The sequence below is a fragment of the Scophthalmus maximus genome, chromosome 2 (genome assembly GCF_022379125.1).
Source record: "Scophthalmus maximus strain ysfricsl-2021 chromosome 2, ASM2237912v1, whole genome shotgun sequence".
Taxonomy (NCBI): domain Eukaryota; kingdom Metazoa; phylum Chordata; class Actinopteri; order Pleuronectiformes; family Scophthalmidae; genus Scophthalmus; species Scophthalmus maximus.
In genome coordinates, this window is record NC_061516.1 from 15,580,570 (window position 1) to 15,597,852 (window position 17,283).

Below are 17,283 nucleotides of genomic sequence, written 5' to 3' on the forward strand. Positions count from 1 at the left end.
GGGCAAGTGGTGGGAACAAGAGTATTCAGCCAGACTGGTGTAGATACAGATATATATACACACACAGTCACACACACACAGTCACACACATAAAAGATTAAAGCCCTTCCAGTCAAGATCTGTGATAACGGTAGAATTGATTTTTTGTAATCTTTTGAGGGGCAGGGTGCAGAGCTCACAAACTATCTGAGCAGTTCCGCTACGATTCAGTATCCCAATAATATCTGGGACCTGAGCTGCATGCAACTCGAGGCACAGTTAGGGGAGGGTGAGGACACTTCTTTTCCCATGAGGACATCTTTTTTTCTTCTTCTCTCCTCCAGCAGACTGTCTAACCTGTTAAAATATGACTCATATTTATACTGATGGTATGAGGGTTCTCTAACAGACCGACTCTTAGAGGCATTCATGTCCCGTCCCCCCTCCCCAGAAGCTCATCACAAGGGTCGGGCAGTTTGGTTTTACCAATAAACAGGATTTAATGCGGCGCTCCCGCGTGCCACGATCAAGGAGGGAGCTCGCATGAAAGTGGATGCTGAAGGAAATGGGGGTTTCAGTGAGAGTTTATCAGTGGGGTTATTAAGATGTTTTGTTGAATTAGGCTCCCAGTATGAGGTTGGACAGTAAAGTCAGCATCCCATAACCCCAGTAATACACACCCTACACACACACACACACACACACACACAGAGACACATTACACAAAAAAGGATCTTTCCCCAAGTTTCTTTTATGGTTTTACTTTTCTCCAGTTGTGGTTTCTACTGGTTTGTATTTTTTCCACGACACACTATTGATTCTAACATTAAATGCTTCACATTAAGAATATTATCCATTTAAATCTACACTTTAAAATACATTTCAAATTTTAATAAGATTCAGTTCCTTGTATTGCTGCCTGTTGCTAGTTAACTGTGACTGGTGAATATTATATTCATGAAAAAGATGACGTGAAAAATGCTTCACTCTCAATTTTGGACAAGGCCAAAATGTTGCTTTTCTCAACTGCTTCAGATATGATGTTTCCACCGCCTCCATGGGTCGACATCTTGCTTTGTTCCAGAAACATCTGCTCTGAATACATGTTGGTCTGATGTAAAACACAGATTCAGTGATTCCCTCTGCGTTCGCCCAAATGTGAGATGAGACAGCTCTGCAGTTCATAAGACCTCACCAGCCAGTTTATTAAAGGCTTTTGCCATTCGCCAAGTATACGGGTTGAAATTTTCAGAGATAAAAAAAGTTGTAGTATTTCACAAAAATAACTGCAACGCCTACAGATACTAATCTCTGTGATCCTGTGGAAATGAGAGGCAATCATATTTACCATTTGCCAACCCACATCCCACTGAAATACACATGAAGGCCCAGAAAAAGAATTAGAAAAACAGGCAGAGATAAAGCAGAAACCGACTCGCTCTTCCTACTGAGGCCGAGACTGAAATCATCATGGTTCAAAACGGAGAATTAAGTTTTGGTCAAAGACAAGTGTGGTCTGTTCAGGATGATCTGCACTCTACACTAGAATATAAAGGGATATTTGGATATTCCAATCAGCTGATACATGGTAAATCTGTTTCTTGTTCCATTATGCTTGATTCTCAACTTTGATATGTTCCTCAGTTACAATGATACCACACTTCGTCAAAATCAGTCACACTTTCTGTAAAAATCAAAAAGGTACAGGCTTTGACAAGCACATTAAATAAACACACCCTCCTCTTCCCCAATGCTGTTCCTCCTTCAGAATAAAACATGTTTAACTGCCACACATAAACATTTTAATGCAAAATAATTAACCATAAAAGAGCAAAAGTTTAAAGTGGACAATATCTAGTGTTGTCTATTAATATCGGAATCTTTATATCCTCGTTTTTTCCCCAATAACGATTTCAATCACACCCACCACTGCTCATATCTTTGCTCCTGATAGATAAAACATTTCCTCAGTGAACAACACACACACACACACACACACACACACACACACACACACACACACACACACACACACACACACACACACACACACACACACACACACACACACACACACACACACACACACACACACACACACACACAGAAGTCATACCCTTCTCCGCCGTACACAGCCACATTATTTCAACTTCTCCTATTGCCTTCCGTCTCAGTCTAATTTCCCCGTTCCCCTTGTCCTGTCTCCATGCAAGCCATATGAAAGCGATGACAACATGACTTCACTAATCATCTGCGCTACATATGCAGCAGGTCTGTCATCATGTCACGCTGAGAAGTAAATGGTAAATTTGACTTCAATCAAGGACTTCTCCCTGCGTATTTCCCCGTTTCTCGTTCACAAACGACACAATTTGAATCTCTCCCTGTTGCAAGCTCCCTGGAAAGAAAACACAAACATGCTTCTTCTCACCATCTTCCACTTCAAAACCACCAAAGCCCACCAGCTTCTTAACAACAGTCTGAGGGAGGGTGATAGAGAGGAAGAAAGGAAAGTCTACACGGAGCAGAGAAAATGGGGGACAGAGGTGGATGAGGAGGATAATTGGGTTGCACAATTCTGGTCGGTGCTTTCCCCGCATTTAGTCTGCCTCGAGTTCACTTCAGCATAATTTTCAAACACCTTCATGATACTAAGGGCCCCGGCGTGGAGACGTCCTTGCCTCCACCTTTCATAAGAACACCTGCCTCTTTTTTGCTTTTTTTTTTTATAAGGAGAAGGAAAGAACAACTATGCCCCAGGCTTGGTAATCACTGTTTATCGTTGCTCTATCATTAAGGTTTATGAGACAGGATGCGTGAGCGTGGGTGTTTCTATTATGTGCATGCACGGCCATGCCTTTCACTGAAGTGGATTCAGGCTTGAGCCCTGTTAGAGGAAGCCAGCGTTTCCCCTACATTCTTCCAGCCGAGGTGGCCACCCACTGCCGGAAAATTGCCCTGAGTGCTAGAAAAATGTAGGAACAATGAAAATTCGTCATCTGGCCACATTTAAAACCCCAAACAAACAATTGTACAGTAATTACAGTACAATTGTCCACATCAACAGACATTGGGGGAGACTAAACTGACACTGGCGCTTGCAAGAGGACTAGAGCTGAGCCTAATCATGATTTAAAAAAATGTTTTTTAAAATATATTATAAATAGACATTATGACAGTGAGAGCTGAGTTTGAAGTAAGTGGGTAGAGATATCAGTATCAACATGGCATAGATTTATTTTTATCACAGTGTTGGGAGAGCACAACAGAGGGAGAGGTATTAAGTTTTTTGTTTGAAACGCAGATAACAGTGGAGGGTGGCGTACACGGTTTTCTTTTGAAATGTAAAACCTGACTGTGTTTCTGACAAAAGCAGACGAAACAGCAAATACTACACCCTCATTTGCTTTTCAGCGGTCTTCAGGCCTGACAAATGACTACAAATTTGAGTAGGGGCCCATTTGACCTGCAGCTTCATTCCTAAAGAAAAAGGCGCAACTTCACTTTTGTGTTAATGTCTACACTGCGTGCCGTTTCCCTCCATATTTTCCACTTTCTCTGAGGCTCTGGATTGCAAGAGGGAAATTATAGGCCAACGAACATTTGCCCTGCCTCGGCTACAATTAGACCTCATTTTAATTAAAGGAACAGGGTGCCAATTACGCTCATACACCTAGAGAAATCGAGACAGAGGGGAAAAACAGGGCCAATGGAAACGAGAACCGTAAGAAGAGGAGAGGCGTTTGTGTATTTGACAATATTACAGCTACATTCATTAGGCAACTTGCTCTTAATGATAATTTTTTTTAGTTCCTGGTCAGTCATCATTGAAGCTATTACAGGCAGAAAAATAACCTGGTGTCTTTAAGATGTAGTTCTTTGTGGTCAATACCACATGTAAATGATATTATGTAGCATCGATTAATCTGTCGATTATGTTCTCGATCAATCGATGAGTTGTTTGGTCCATAAAATGGTGAAAAATGCAGATCGTTGCCCCAAAACCCAACAACGATGATTTGTTTTGTCCACAAACCAAAGATATTCAGTTTGCATTCACATTTAAGAAGTGTTAAGATGAAGGGTTGTCCTGTTTCTTTAAGGAGTGAAATGATTCTTTGATTGGAGAGTTCACGTCCTCCAGGTTCCTCTCAGAACCTCATGTTTCGGGAGGTAAAGTCACCACTTGTTTTACATTTTGCAAAGCCAATATGGTGATATCACACATGCTTATGGGATGTTCTGGTGCCTCGGGCAAATTTAATACTTCCACGTTTCACATGTAAAATTAAACAAACGCTTATATATATTGTTAAATATGCTTATTTGCTTTCTTTCCGCGTATTACAGGAGAATATTGATACCACTGCCATGCTTGGAGGTTAGCTTTGCTTAGCACAAGGACTAGAAACAGAGAGGAAAAAGCTGCCCTGGGGCAGTTGGTTTATCTTGTTGGGTAAGTCCAAACATCTGTGCAGGTAGAAGGATTAGTTACGTTTGGACAGAGCCAGGCTGTTCATCTCATTTCCACACATGCACTGAAGTCCGGACATTTGCCTGAACTTTTCCAGACGGGCTGTATGTGAGACGGCTAATGTTGCACAGGACATTTTCTGGTATTCTTCCAGCTAGCCCCCTAGTAAGATTTGTGATCCCATGTGAGAATACAGCAGGAATATCTCTGGAAAATTCGCAGCAAGTGAGTGAGCGCTCTTCGCAGGCGCCATCCCTCGCCTGAATGTCCCAGAAACCTTCCTGCTGTCGTGAACGTATCTGACTGCCACGTTTATCATGTGTGAACGGCAAAATGTCCCGACCCAATTACCCAGACATTTTCAGGAGTTCATGTCTGAAAACATCTAAACTCTTTGCGAGTGAGTTCAATATTCAGATGTTGTCTGGAATTAAGACTAGTTTGATGGAATATAGCTGCTATAAAGTTTGTTTTGTGAAGTATGAGTATTCTAATAATCCCTTTGCATAAAATGATCACTTTCATTGTACCAGAGGAGGGATTGTCATCCAGCTGTTGTTGGTTAAACTTTAGAAATGATAATTTTGAATGTCCTTGGCGCTCGGGTTACCTAGTGCACAAGAAGAATGCAAATGAAAAGAAAAATATGTATTTTTTCCTTCCAATGTCAGCTCTACATTGTTTCTGTGAGTGTAGAATATAAGTGTGTGTGTGTGTGTGTGTGTGTGTACACACTGTGTTTGTGTATCTTTGACAAGAGTTGTGTCTAGTGAGATTAGACCTCGGCTTCCTGCGGTTCCTGTCCCCTTCCCGTCTACTGCTCTGGTGGCAGCCGGTTTAACTCCTGGTCTGCTGCTGTATAACAATACCCCCGGCTACTTTAAGTAATGTGTCATGGAGTGATACGAGCAGAGATGGAAGGAGCAAAGGTGAGATGAAGAAAAAGGTGTTTTGACGTTTGACACTTTTTTTCCTGTCTCGTCTGTAGGGGATACATGTCAGGGTGTAGAGAGGCTGCTCTTTGTCCCAGGACAGGATGTGACCTAGTTAGGGAGGAAGCTTCACACTGGACAGAAACCAAAGATGCTACTGGAGAGGATCAACACTGCCATGAATCAAAGTGACTGACTCAAACCGCTGAGGATTAAGCACAGGTCTATGATTCCTGCCCTGTCAATGTTTCCGATTAAGTTTACACGGCCAACAGAGATTCACTCGACAGAATCATTACATTTATCATTTCCAGTTGATGATGTGTTTCCCACAAGTACACCGCTCTCAAAGTTCACACTGGAAAACTCGTGTATGAGAGAACAGAAGACTTCTCTTCCTTAGCTCACTATCAATTCAGGACAACAGCAAAACTGGTGTGATTTCTAGTTATTGTTCAGCTGCACGTAGGTTCGTGTCTGCGGGCAAATCACCATTTTTAATCTTTTCAAATCCTTGCACAGTATTAAATACGAAACCAATCTGTGGATCATCACAGCAGAAAAGTATTAAACCAAAGCTTGAACCGCAAAACAAATGCAGGTATGTGCATGTCTGATCCAACGCAATTCCCTTTTAATTAATTGTGGAGAAGTAGAAGGAAAACCCGTTGCATTATTCAAGTCACACAAGTTTAAAGAGAACATTTACTGCAATCAGATTGGCATAAAACAAAGTTTTGACCCAGACATAAAATAAGAGATTAAGGTTAAGAGAATATGATACATCGACTTGGTTCTGTGCCGCTTTATATTGCTGCCTACAAGTAATGAGTTTTGACCTTTAGTGTCAATTGCTGAACAGCATTCGTGCATCTTGGACTCAAACAGCCTTTTTTTTACTCCCAGAAAAACATAATTCACATAGTGGAGAGGCCAAAGATATTCCCAAAGAGACTCCAGCTGATGAATAATGAGCACTATGTATAGAAAGGTGACATGTAGGACCGTTTGGCAATAGATTCCAGGGTTATTATGAGAAGTGTCTGCTGTCGGATGGCTGTGTACAACTAGAGCTGACTGATATCGGCAAGGAGAAGTAAAAGTAATAGATTTTACCATTTCCTTCTCAACAGGACACGACAAAGGAACAAAAATTACTTCTTTTCACTGGTTAAATTGTTAATCATTCAGAATCCGATTCTAAGTAGACACATTAAATACGTCAAGCTCTAAACACATAATCTGTCATACAGTGATTGATTAAACTACCTTGCCTTAAAACATATTTCAGCTTATTTGAAATTATCGATCTGCCACTGAGTGAATTCAGCTCCCGCTACTTTCAATTAGGGGCACCGCTTTCTCAAAGCCTCTTCAAAAATAACCCAACTGACTGGCTTCTTGAGAACATTGTTGCAGGCTACAACAACTCCCTGCTGGCTTCTTGATACAGAATCCTATAAGAGGAGGAATAAATTACAACCAAAAAAAAAACTTAAAAAAGACCTCTTAAAAAAAGAAATCATTACATTTTGGGAGAGTATACTGCACTTTTCAAAACCTCTGCATTACCACGAGCCATGCAGCCTTCAAAGGGGACCTATTATGCTCATTTCCAGCTCTATATTTTTACTTTGGGGCTCAACAAGAGTAGCTCAGCGTGATTCACAGTTCCTAAAAGTCCTTAGCAAAATTATCTCAGGCACTTTCTTCTGATTGGGCGGACCTCCAAATATCCTGCTCTGATGGGGCAGCGCATCCAGTGTTCGGGAGCACCACCTCACCCTCTTGTCAGTGTGGAGGTTCTGAAATCAATTTGTAAATCAATCACATATTTGATTGGAAAATGACAACTTCTCGAAATCCATCTGTACACGTTCGATAGCAAATCCGTTCCAGAAGACGAGAGTGGACAGCACGAGCATCCGCCGAAACAAATATTAGAGCAGGATGTCTCTGTTTGGTAAATTCTACGCCCATTACCTGCTTACGTTTTAACATAATGTTGGATTTAGTTTTTCAACCATAATAAAAAAAATGCCAATCTATGCCCCTGTAAATACCGGAATGTGTGGCAAGTGTGCTAAAATGGTGAATGAAGGGAAAATGTCTGTTGCTAGTAAAATGTTATTTTGTTGTCGCAAAAAAAGCCTGTATAGTAAACCTGCACCATCAGTTATTTGTTTGTTGGAGTGCATTAAATGACAATAACACTAATCGAGGAGACTGTTCTGGAGAACGCGCTGTGCCTCGAACCGACGACCATCCAAAGAAAAGAAAACCACAACGCTGGAGCTGAGCGTTCAGAGCAGTCCGACACCTCAGAACATGTCCCACAGGGATCACTGCTACATACATTTTCCTCATTATTTGAAACATTCATTCTTCGCTTGTTGTTTAGACTAATTTTCTCTCTTCCATTAATTCACTATTATTTCTTCACCTTAAATTAACATCACTGTCTCAGATGACAATTATCATAAGCCCAAATAGGGTTAGTATCCTGTGGCAAAAAAAAAACCTCTGAGTCTGCACTCTTAAAAGCAATAATTTTCATCAAAAGGGCAACGCTTTGCGTTCTTCCCCTCCAACACAGATGCAAGACAGAGAATGTGCTTGAAGGCAACACAAACAAACATGGAGGAGAGTGACCGTGACACAGAACAGGACTTTGATCAGCAAAGGAGGAGCTCGAAACCATAAGAGGGGCTACTTCTCTCACATGGATGGGGTTAGGGAGCAAAGAGTCTGACACAGACCAACCAAACATAATTTGCAATTTATGCTACAAATCAGTCACCACAAAAGACGCACACTCCACTTACCTCTTTTAACACCTATGGGAGAATCAAGTCAAGAATCATGCGAGCAACGAGAGTACAGTCGGAAGCTCAAAACAACCCCCAAACTCAGATGTTGCAGTAGGTTTTTGCCTGTGACACAACATATGGCAAAGAATCATGAAGGAGGAAGAAGGGAACAGGTGTCCTGTACAGGTATGTGTTTGTTCGGTAAAAGGTTTTTGCAAGATGCTGTGAAAAGCTACAGTCTGTACACTTGTGGGGGAGAAAAAAGGAAACTTTACGACAAGCAAGTTGGCCTGTTGATGTCTGACAAGGACAATCTCCTGCTGCAACCCTGTTCATGTCTGAAAACAGCTTCAGACATCAGGCGACCGTCCTTTTGACCAGGGTTGGACAGTCGACGCCCAGCTTGGTTGAAGTAGTGTTGCGAAGGAAAGTAAAGGAAGGTAAAGTAACTCAATGATAGGGGTGTTGCAACACCACTTATAGGACCCACGGGGAAAAGAAGAGAAAGAAGAAACGAGAGAGAGAAATAGAAATCCAAAGAGGAAGTGTGCAGATGGAAAGGCGGAGAAACATCACGTGGTAACTCATTCGATGTGATTCGTGTCATTCTGGGGTTTATCAGTCAAATGTGTCAAACTCCACAGCAGACTGGAGTCGGCGAGAAGCCGAGTGACTCATATGAGCGGGTCGAACGCAGGTCAAACACATGTTTAGCTGACCTGCATCAAACGCAGGTCTGCTGTCTGAAAGTGATATAAAAAAGAAAGCGGTCTATAAATCTGTCCTTTTTTTTTTTCAACTACAGCATCAAGACTCTCATGAACCAAGTTCAGGTCTGACAACTTTTATACAGACACTTCACTGCTCTGTGTCTGGGAGCTATCACGCGCTATGACACTGCAGTGAAAACGGCCCCCTGCAAATCAACCAGCCTAAAGTTAAGCTATCTTCTTTATAGGAGGCTTGAGGGCAGCTGATCGCTTGCGGAGCCAGAGAGCCGGGCTGAGCGATGCGTCGTCGCCATGGGAAAGTGCAGGTCGTGTGCTCGTTTTAAAAACACTTTCTCCATCTCCTCTTGGACAGGGTATTTTCATACATACCGTCGTCTTCCTGTCCAGGAGGAGGCCTGAGGTCGGGGTCAGTCATTGACTGGCACCCCTGCAGGTGGGACACTGTGGAGTCCCACAGTGCTGAAATCTGGGATGATCTTCCCAACCAGCAGGAGAGATTACCACCACCCCCGTGTTTTCTCTGCCTTTCTATAATTGCACCAGCTAGTTCACCACTTAAAAGAGTATGGCTTAATTATAAGCATTTGTGTCATTTAACTATGAATACAAAGACTGGCTTCCATTACAAGATGTTGACATTTTGACCTACGGGGCTTGAACGATATATCTCACTATCGAACTGCAGCAGCAAATTAACTCCTGCTTCCTTGAGCAGCAAAAGAAAAAAAGCACATAGAAATGTGATTTTGTGAAATAAAGTGAGTTAATGTGAAATAATTCACAACAGGTGACCTCTTATTTCCAAATCCGGTTTGATGAAAAACCCACGTAGCTCCACCTACTACTGTGATGCATCCACGACCTCTCCATGAGCCCCAGAAATGTCGACACACACATTCAGTGACTAATCTCCTGTGGGAGGTGGACAGCTTGAAGCTAACGGTGCAGACTCCAGCTAAATAAACCATCTAAGGATTGACACATCTAAGTGGAAATACAAGGGAACAGACACTGCGAGAATTTTCTCTTTTATTCCGATACATCACACAACCCGACACGCTGAGAGCTAATTCTCTTCATCGGTCCAAGCTTTGCACCTACAGGCCATGGCGACTGACTGTTTGTATGGTGTGTGAGACCAGCATATACACACACACACACAAACACCTCATTTAAAAATTTGGGTGTGAAGCCATTTGTTGGACTACACAGAGCATCATTTTCCACCTTCAGCCATTTTGTGTATTCACCAGGGGGTGAGTTCTGTAGTTTACAAAAACCAGACATTTGTCCAATCTCATGAAAAATAAAAGTTTAATAATACACCGACTCTTCTTCTTCAGTGATCAGATAAGGTTAAGCAGAGACACCAATCATTTGCAAGTGAAAGCAATGGTGATATGGGGGAAGGCATTTTTTTAATCGAGCAGCACTCCTTAAAAAATGTGACTGCAGGTTGCCAGAGAAAAAAAGAAGGTGTTTAATGCTTCTTTAATTGAACTGACCTATTCCTTTTTGGAGCCTGACTCCCTATTAAAGCTGGTAGCTGTGTGCGAGCCGTAGGAGGGCAGCTAGCGCCCAAGAATGTCTCTGTAATGCCGTATGTGGCAGAGCCCACTTGCGTCAGTGCGGTACATGAAAGCAGGCCCTGGGAGACGTGAAGCCGTGCGCATGCATAAAGGTGGAGGCAAATATGCACGTGTTCTCTAGGTTGATGCCGAAACCGAGTGAATCACATTTTAACTTAGAAACTGGCATATCAAACACGAGATGTAGGTCAACCTACAATGCAGGGAGAGAAAAAAATACCCCAGACTGAAATCCGAACACGTCTACTGATGGCGCATACTTCAAGCAGAGAGACTCCAACGTCTAGGCTGCTTTTTTTTAATCAATTCGTGCATGTTCAGTCTGAGACGTCTCACCAGCCTCATGCCGCCTTATCCCCTCCTTCGATTTTTTGAATTTAATGACAACAACATCACAGGCGTACAACAATGCAGCGAAGAAATGCCTCACAGAGCTTTTTCTAATCCAATGCTCAGTGTGCCTCAAATAACGACTGTGATTAGTGTGGAAGATAAATGAGAATGATGGGGCTGAGATAAACGCCTCCCCTTCTCTGTTGTTGTTGTCCTCTAATTAAAGGCCTTTTAAATCCCTTTATTATAATCACATATTCAGCCCCTCACACATATATCTCACAGATCTGGCCCCAGGTGTGTATGATTACAGAATGCAAATACACACACTTTGCTCATTATGCAGTGTGCAGACCTGCACCCTCCTTGCCCTCTCTGCGCTCGCTGTTCCATTGAATCATGCCGGTCTCCCCTGCTCTCCTTGACTCACTTCAAAGAGAACCTCCATCCCTCTAAAAGTGCCATTCTCCTTGGTGCTTATGGCTGATAGGCTGTGGCCTCATTCCCTCTCCGCTGCAGCCTGTCCCCATTGTGTCCCACTCACACAGAGTAGCATGTGGGTGGAGGACAGACCAGTTCTCCAAAGTGAACGGCTGACATGGATGTATGGGCTGAGGGTGTATCCTCTCACCGAGCAAAGCTATCGTACACCTGCAATCCCCCGCTGCCATATGCATCCTTCTCTGAGAGAGGGGAGAGGGAGAGAGCGAGAGGGACAGCGACTGAGAGCACTTGTGGCACTTGTATGCCTGTTTAACTCTTGCGGAAACTAATCATCGCATTGAGGTACAGAGGATGATGGGGAGCAGGCTTCCAGGGAGGGGGGAGGTTGCTTTAAATGCAAATCCCTTTCTTATAAAAACCGGTTCCGTTTAAAGGGATTTCTGGGAGACGATCCACATTTCCACGGCAGGGGAGACAGTCAGCAGGAGAAAACAGGATAGCACCAGTCGAACATCAAGGAGACAGAGGACGTGGAAGGAGTAGCAAAAGAAAAGGCTACATGTGTGTGAAAGAAGGCGATTGAGGCTCAAGTGGGGCCTTGTAGATCAAAACATCTTTTCTGCATTGGAGGGTTTTATTTTAGATCGTGAGGCATTGTGCTATTTGCCCTACTGGCTATGCCATGGAGGAGTGAGGAGGTGAAAGAATAAACAGCAGACTGTACAAAATGTGAGAACATCCACCTTCCGCTGATTCTTAAAGGTTTGATCTCAATCTTCCACCTTAAAATTTGGCCTACCAAGTTGCTTCATTCAACAAGTAAACAGCACTGCACAAAAATTCTCTGTGAGCTTGTGGGAAAAGTTGGGGCCCCTTTGTCAACAATATGTTGAGTTTGCAAGAGACAGGAATGACCCTTCACCCCTCTCTCCGTCTACAAAAGTCAGAAAGTACTGTTGAGGATTTTCAGTCCAGCAACACGACGGGCCCGTGCATAACAATTAAGACGGCAGCTGCACTCTCTTGTTGCAGGCTATGTGAAAAAATGACTTGTAAAAAAAAAAAAAGAGAGGAGGTAACAGCTGTAGTAACATACCATATTGGAAGTGAGACACTCTCCGTAGCCAGAGCAAAGAAAGATGGATTTACAAAGCTGTTCTCAACTCCACGCTCCGAGCAGAGGCCTCCCAGCCAAACATAAACAATGTCGCTGAAGAGACGCAGCCTTAACGTGACAGCGCTGCTCGAAAGACGGAGACACAACAACATCAGGAGTCTCCACTATTTTTCCACCTCTACCCATGTACGGTCAAGTTGCATGAGCACATGTAACGAGAGCCGTATGAAGCATTTCAGAGTCTGTTTTGCATTCCCCTTTTCAATTTGCAAGTTTAAAACAAAATCGCAGGATATTTAAAATTTGGGGGAGGGAGTTGAAATATCACAAATACAATTTGACCCTTGGACGAGTGCTAAATAAATGCACCGTTAAAAGCAAAATGGGACAAGGCGCAACAGATCCTTTTTTTTCGCGGGGGACATTTTGACATGTCATTGTAGGACACATATCATATTAAAGATGGTTCTGTTCAGCTCAAGTGTCCCCGTGACATGACAGTGAGCCAGCATGCAAAACACCAGGACCCTGAAACATTCATCTTATTATTTTTGCCTTTGCTTCTCCTACTGTGTGACATGTCAACATGTCTGCTGTGAAGAAGGCCTATAAGAACGGACTCATGAATGATTCATCGTGTATATGAGTATATGAAGCATGTGACTTCTTTGTCACTGAAGCTTCGGCTGCACTGGACTCGACAAAAACTGTGGCAGACAAAAACATTGAATCTGCGTTAAGTTACCTTCCTCAAATTGATATATAAAGTTAATACAACCTTTTCATCATGTTTTCCATATTCGTTTCCATTCGGTTGAGGTCGTATCTGCCGCCCTGTAATCATGTCTTTGCGCCCCTCCCTCTTCTGCAAGGTTTTCATGCCACCTCACCCACTATCATGCAAAAAAAAACTCCCAGTATTCACATAACAGTATGGAAACAAATACACATTTTCTTTGACCAACTTTTGTAGCATTTGGTTAAGACATTGTGCTCAGCTTGGATGAAAGCTTAATTATTGATATGAAGAGCGTCTGTCAAAAACTTCACATGATCACAGAGGTTACAGAGTGGCACTTAAATTGCAAAAAGGCCATTAGAGAGACAGGAGAGAAAACTTTGCCTGTGTATCTTCTGACACCGGTGTTGATATCATTAAACCTCTGGACCTGAACAGGTTAGAAGAGACTGCAGTGCTTTTTCAATAGCTGCATCTCGCAAGAGAGTTAAAGAGAGAAACCATAGGTGCAGGGAATAAAGAGGGGCAGAGGGAGAAAAACAAAATGGGTACTTTATAGGTTATCGAGTCGGAGACAGGAGGAGGAGGAGAGATCCCTGCGCCGAACGTTCAAGTTGCATGTGTGAGTGATTCATTTATCCTTTAGTTGGAAAAGGAGGAGAGATTTGGCAGCGGTGAGCTTCATCTGCCCTCCCATCAGTTCGTTACAGAATTCCCTACTAGGTGGAGAACGAGGGAGGGATGGGGGTTGATCCACAGTGTGCTGGCAGAGGAGCGGGCCATTACCCAAGACATGGAAATCAGACATCTTTTTCACACTTGGCATGACAGAGATGTTGTGGAGTCAGTCCCCCCCCCCTCCCCCGAACCCCGCCATGACCCCATCCTCCACACTGTGCCAGGGCTGCAGCTGTTTGGAACCAGCATCCTCTAAACATCACCGGAACAAAGTCGACCGCCACTATTCTCAGGCACTTTCTATTTTTCGATTCATTCTGCCGCCAAGGACCTGCAGGACATCACTTCCCACACATGAGACTTCGAGGTTGAGAATCTTCTGTGTCCATGAGAAAAAAAGACAAGAGGAACTGAAACTCTACATTGAGCCAAATCGAGTGTCTGGAAAATCCCAGATTTCTCTCTTGACGTACAAAGTCAACAATGGTTTCTCCCGCAAGAATTCAGACTCTGCAGTAGCTGCAGTGGTTTAACTTTTTTTCTTCTTCTTCAGATGGGTGTTTATGCACATGCAACTATACTCAAGCTTCAAAAGACGCCGGGGTGATGACCCGTACGCTACATCCATGTGTTCGTACAGTCACACTGTGCAGCGAATACGCAGCGTCCCGCCTCAATCCCGAGGCAGCAGACAATGTGTTCCCGCCACAGAGTATATGAAGTCATGCGTGTTCATGGTGCGCCTGTTTGCAACAACTGTGGACTGGAATGAGCAAACTTCAGGAAAATGCTCATTGTTAAAGTGCCCACTGTTTTCATGGCAAATGTATTTGTTCCCCTAAAACTCACACAGCAAGACATGTTGGAATTCAGCCAGTGAAACAGTATCTATATCTGAAAATGCATTCCTGATTTGGTGACACTAACAAGCAGGGGAAAAAGACATCTGGAACATAGACAGCATCACCTAAAGCGGCTGCGTGTGTGAGCCCGCAAACCGAACCAACGGGGGAAAGAAGCACGATGAAGGATAAACAGTAGTCTTCACGGGAACACAAACAGCGTGCAGCCGACACAGCAGTGAGGCTCTTTTTAAAAAAAACCTGCGGTTCAACAGCTCTTAAAGAAACCCAGTTGTGATCCTTTGATCCGTCAACAAACACAGTCCTATTATTTTCCAGAGACCATTTTACTGAAAATTGTCTCAGCAACATTCTTAACAGACTCAAAAATAACGTTTCCAGTTCACCCAGCAGAGCTGAAACTTCCCCATTAATGTCACACGCAGAAAGGGGGGGCAGCGACATGGCAGGGGAGTGAGAAGGAGATAAACACCTTCCTTTCTGAAAACTGGGTCCTCCGACTATAACTGCATTAGGGAAAATGATCCAGACTCTGGCCCGGTGGTTTCACTGCCTGATGACGCCGAGCTCTCTGCTCGCCCGTAAAACCAGACAACCATCATTTTCTTTGGACATTATGACAGATAATTCCAGCCTGTCAAGAGTTATTTTGTCCCTGCGGGGGTTTCACAACGCCGATCCAATTCGACCACTAACGTCAAAACCTGCTGCCAGAAACTAACACTAATGATGATCCAGAGAATAGATTTGATACAAAGCATTGGAGCTTTTATTTTCTCCCCTCCCCTCAAGTTAAATGTAAAAGCTGAGTTGCCTCATCTGTCTACACCCCTCCCCCCTCCCCCTTTCAGTGCCTCCATGCACTGAATGTTTCAGTATTGATTTTAGGGTAAGCTGGTTAGGGGGCCCCTGGGAAACAGCCCAGGAACCTTCTGACGGCTTTAAAGGCCTCACTGAATATATCAGGATAGTAAAACCATTATCATCATTTACTCTTTTTTTTAATTTGATTTCAAAATAAACTACAAAAAAACACACATTGACTGAACATTCCCACACTGACATTCATTGTTGGGGGGGTAATGATAATAACAATGCAACATACAGTTCTTCACTGTGATGTGTCTGTGATTACTCCCCACAGATTTAGGTCGACGTCTTGTGTGGTGTTTTAAACTACCTTGTGGGGTTTTTTCTGTTTTTTTCCTGCACTCAACTCTTGGAAACGAACAGGATGTAATACTAATTGAGACGTCTCACTCTGCCACAGAAAACAAGTGTGGGCAGCATTTGAAGAAGAGGAAGAGGGGAACACATGCATGGGCACCGCTCACCTTCCTCCGCGGACGCCAGATGAGCCCAGTTGAGGAGGATGTGGCCCAGCAGCAGCACGACGCGCCGGCGTGTCAGCTCCATGACACGGAACGGAACGAACCGGCCGCCTCCGCCGCGTCGCGAGTCAGGGACCGGGTGGTGGCACCGGGGGCGGCTGGGCTGTGCCTCTCACCGGCCGCGGACCAGTCCGCATTTAAAGTGGACTTGTGTTCACGGGGAGCCTTGGTCACAACACTGCAGCAGAAACACACACACACACACACGCGCGCGCGCGCACACCGAGGACCGTGGCGCCCCCTCCTCTGCCGCTGCAGCCGGAGGGTTGTTGTCGGTGACGCGGCTGGCTGAGGGGGGAACTTCTCCCGTGCGGTCCAACTTTGAGTCGTTGTGAGGTGAAGTCCGGGCGCGGAACTCCCAGTCGACAGTCGGGGGGGGGGGACAAACGCGGGGAGTGTCAGCCGCTCTGGTCCCACCTCACCTCCCCTCACCTCCCCTCACTCCTCTGGCTGGCGGCTGGGAACTTGTTGTGTGCCCGCGGCTCCTCGAGACTTCTCTCTCCCCCTCCAAAAAAAACAACTGAAATTCTCCTCCCCCCTTCAGCTCGACGGCCGCGCAGGTTGAATCAGTGCAGGTCCGTGGATGGTCCTCCCCATCACCAGTCGGCTCGCGCCTCCTTCCACATCTTCTCCGGGCGAAGTGAGTTTTCTTTCTTTCTTCCCTTCTTCCCTCGAGCACCAGACCGTTTGGGCTGCTTGTTGGGGAGAAGGTGGCGGGGTTTTGTTTTTTTTAGCACGGGACGGCAGGAAGATGTCTCTGGACACGTGCGCACAGCACAGCACAGCACAGCAGGAATTTAAAAGGTCGAGTTGTAAAGTGGCTCCGAGGGACGATGTCCGCTCCGCGAGCCGGTCACCGAGGGTTTCATCACCGCGTCAGACCCGGAGTCCAATGGCCCCGGCAAGCCCCGCCCCCTGCCGTTGACATAACAGCGTATTCAAGCGCGCGCGATGGGATATGTCGTTTCCGGAGAGCACCTTCAAAATAAAACAAAAATGTAAATGGACTATTTATACAGAGCTGTTGACAATCACCCATTCTATATAAGCCCCTTTTTTAATCACACGCCATTCACACACTAGGGGCAGTCAGGGGCAGTTTTGGGGTTCACTGGTTTGCCCAACGTCACTTTAGCATGTGGACAGGAGGACCTGGGGATCGGACCACCAACCAACCCTCTGGTCAGTGGACGATCCTTCCTC

At 44.5% G+C, this 17,283-nt stretch overlaps 1 protein-coding gene across 1 annotated transcript in view; it reads right to left on the reverse strand.

The window, feature by feature from the left end:
* Window positions 1–16,967, reverse strand: part of ephb4a (eph receptor B4a) — a 34,862-nt gene extending 17,895 nt beyond the window's left edge. The window contains exon 1 of the mRNA XM_035625724.2: window positions 16,024–16,967. Coding sequence (XP_035481617.1) covers window positions 16,024–16,105 — 82 coding nt within the window. The 5' untranslated portion in view covers window positions 16,106–16,967. The remainder of the gene's footprint in view (window positions 1–16,023) is intronic.
* Between the last annotated feature and the right edge of the window lie 316 nt (window positions 16,968–17,283).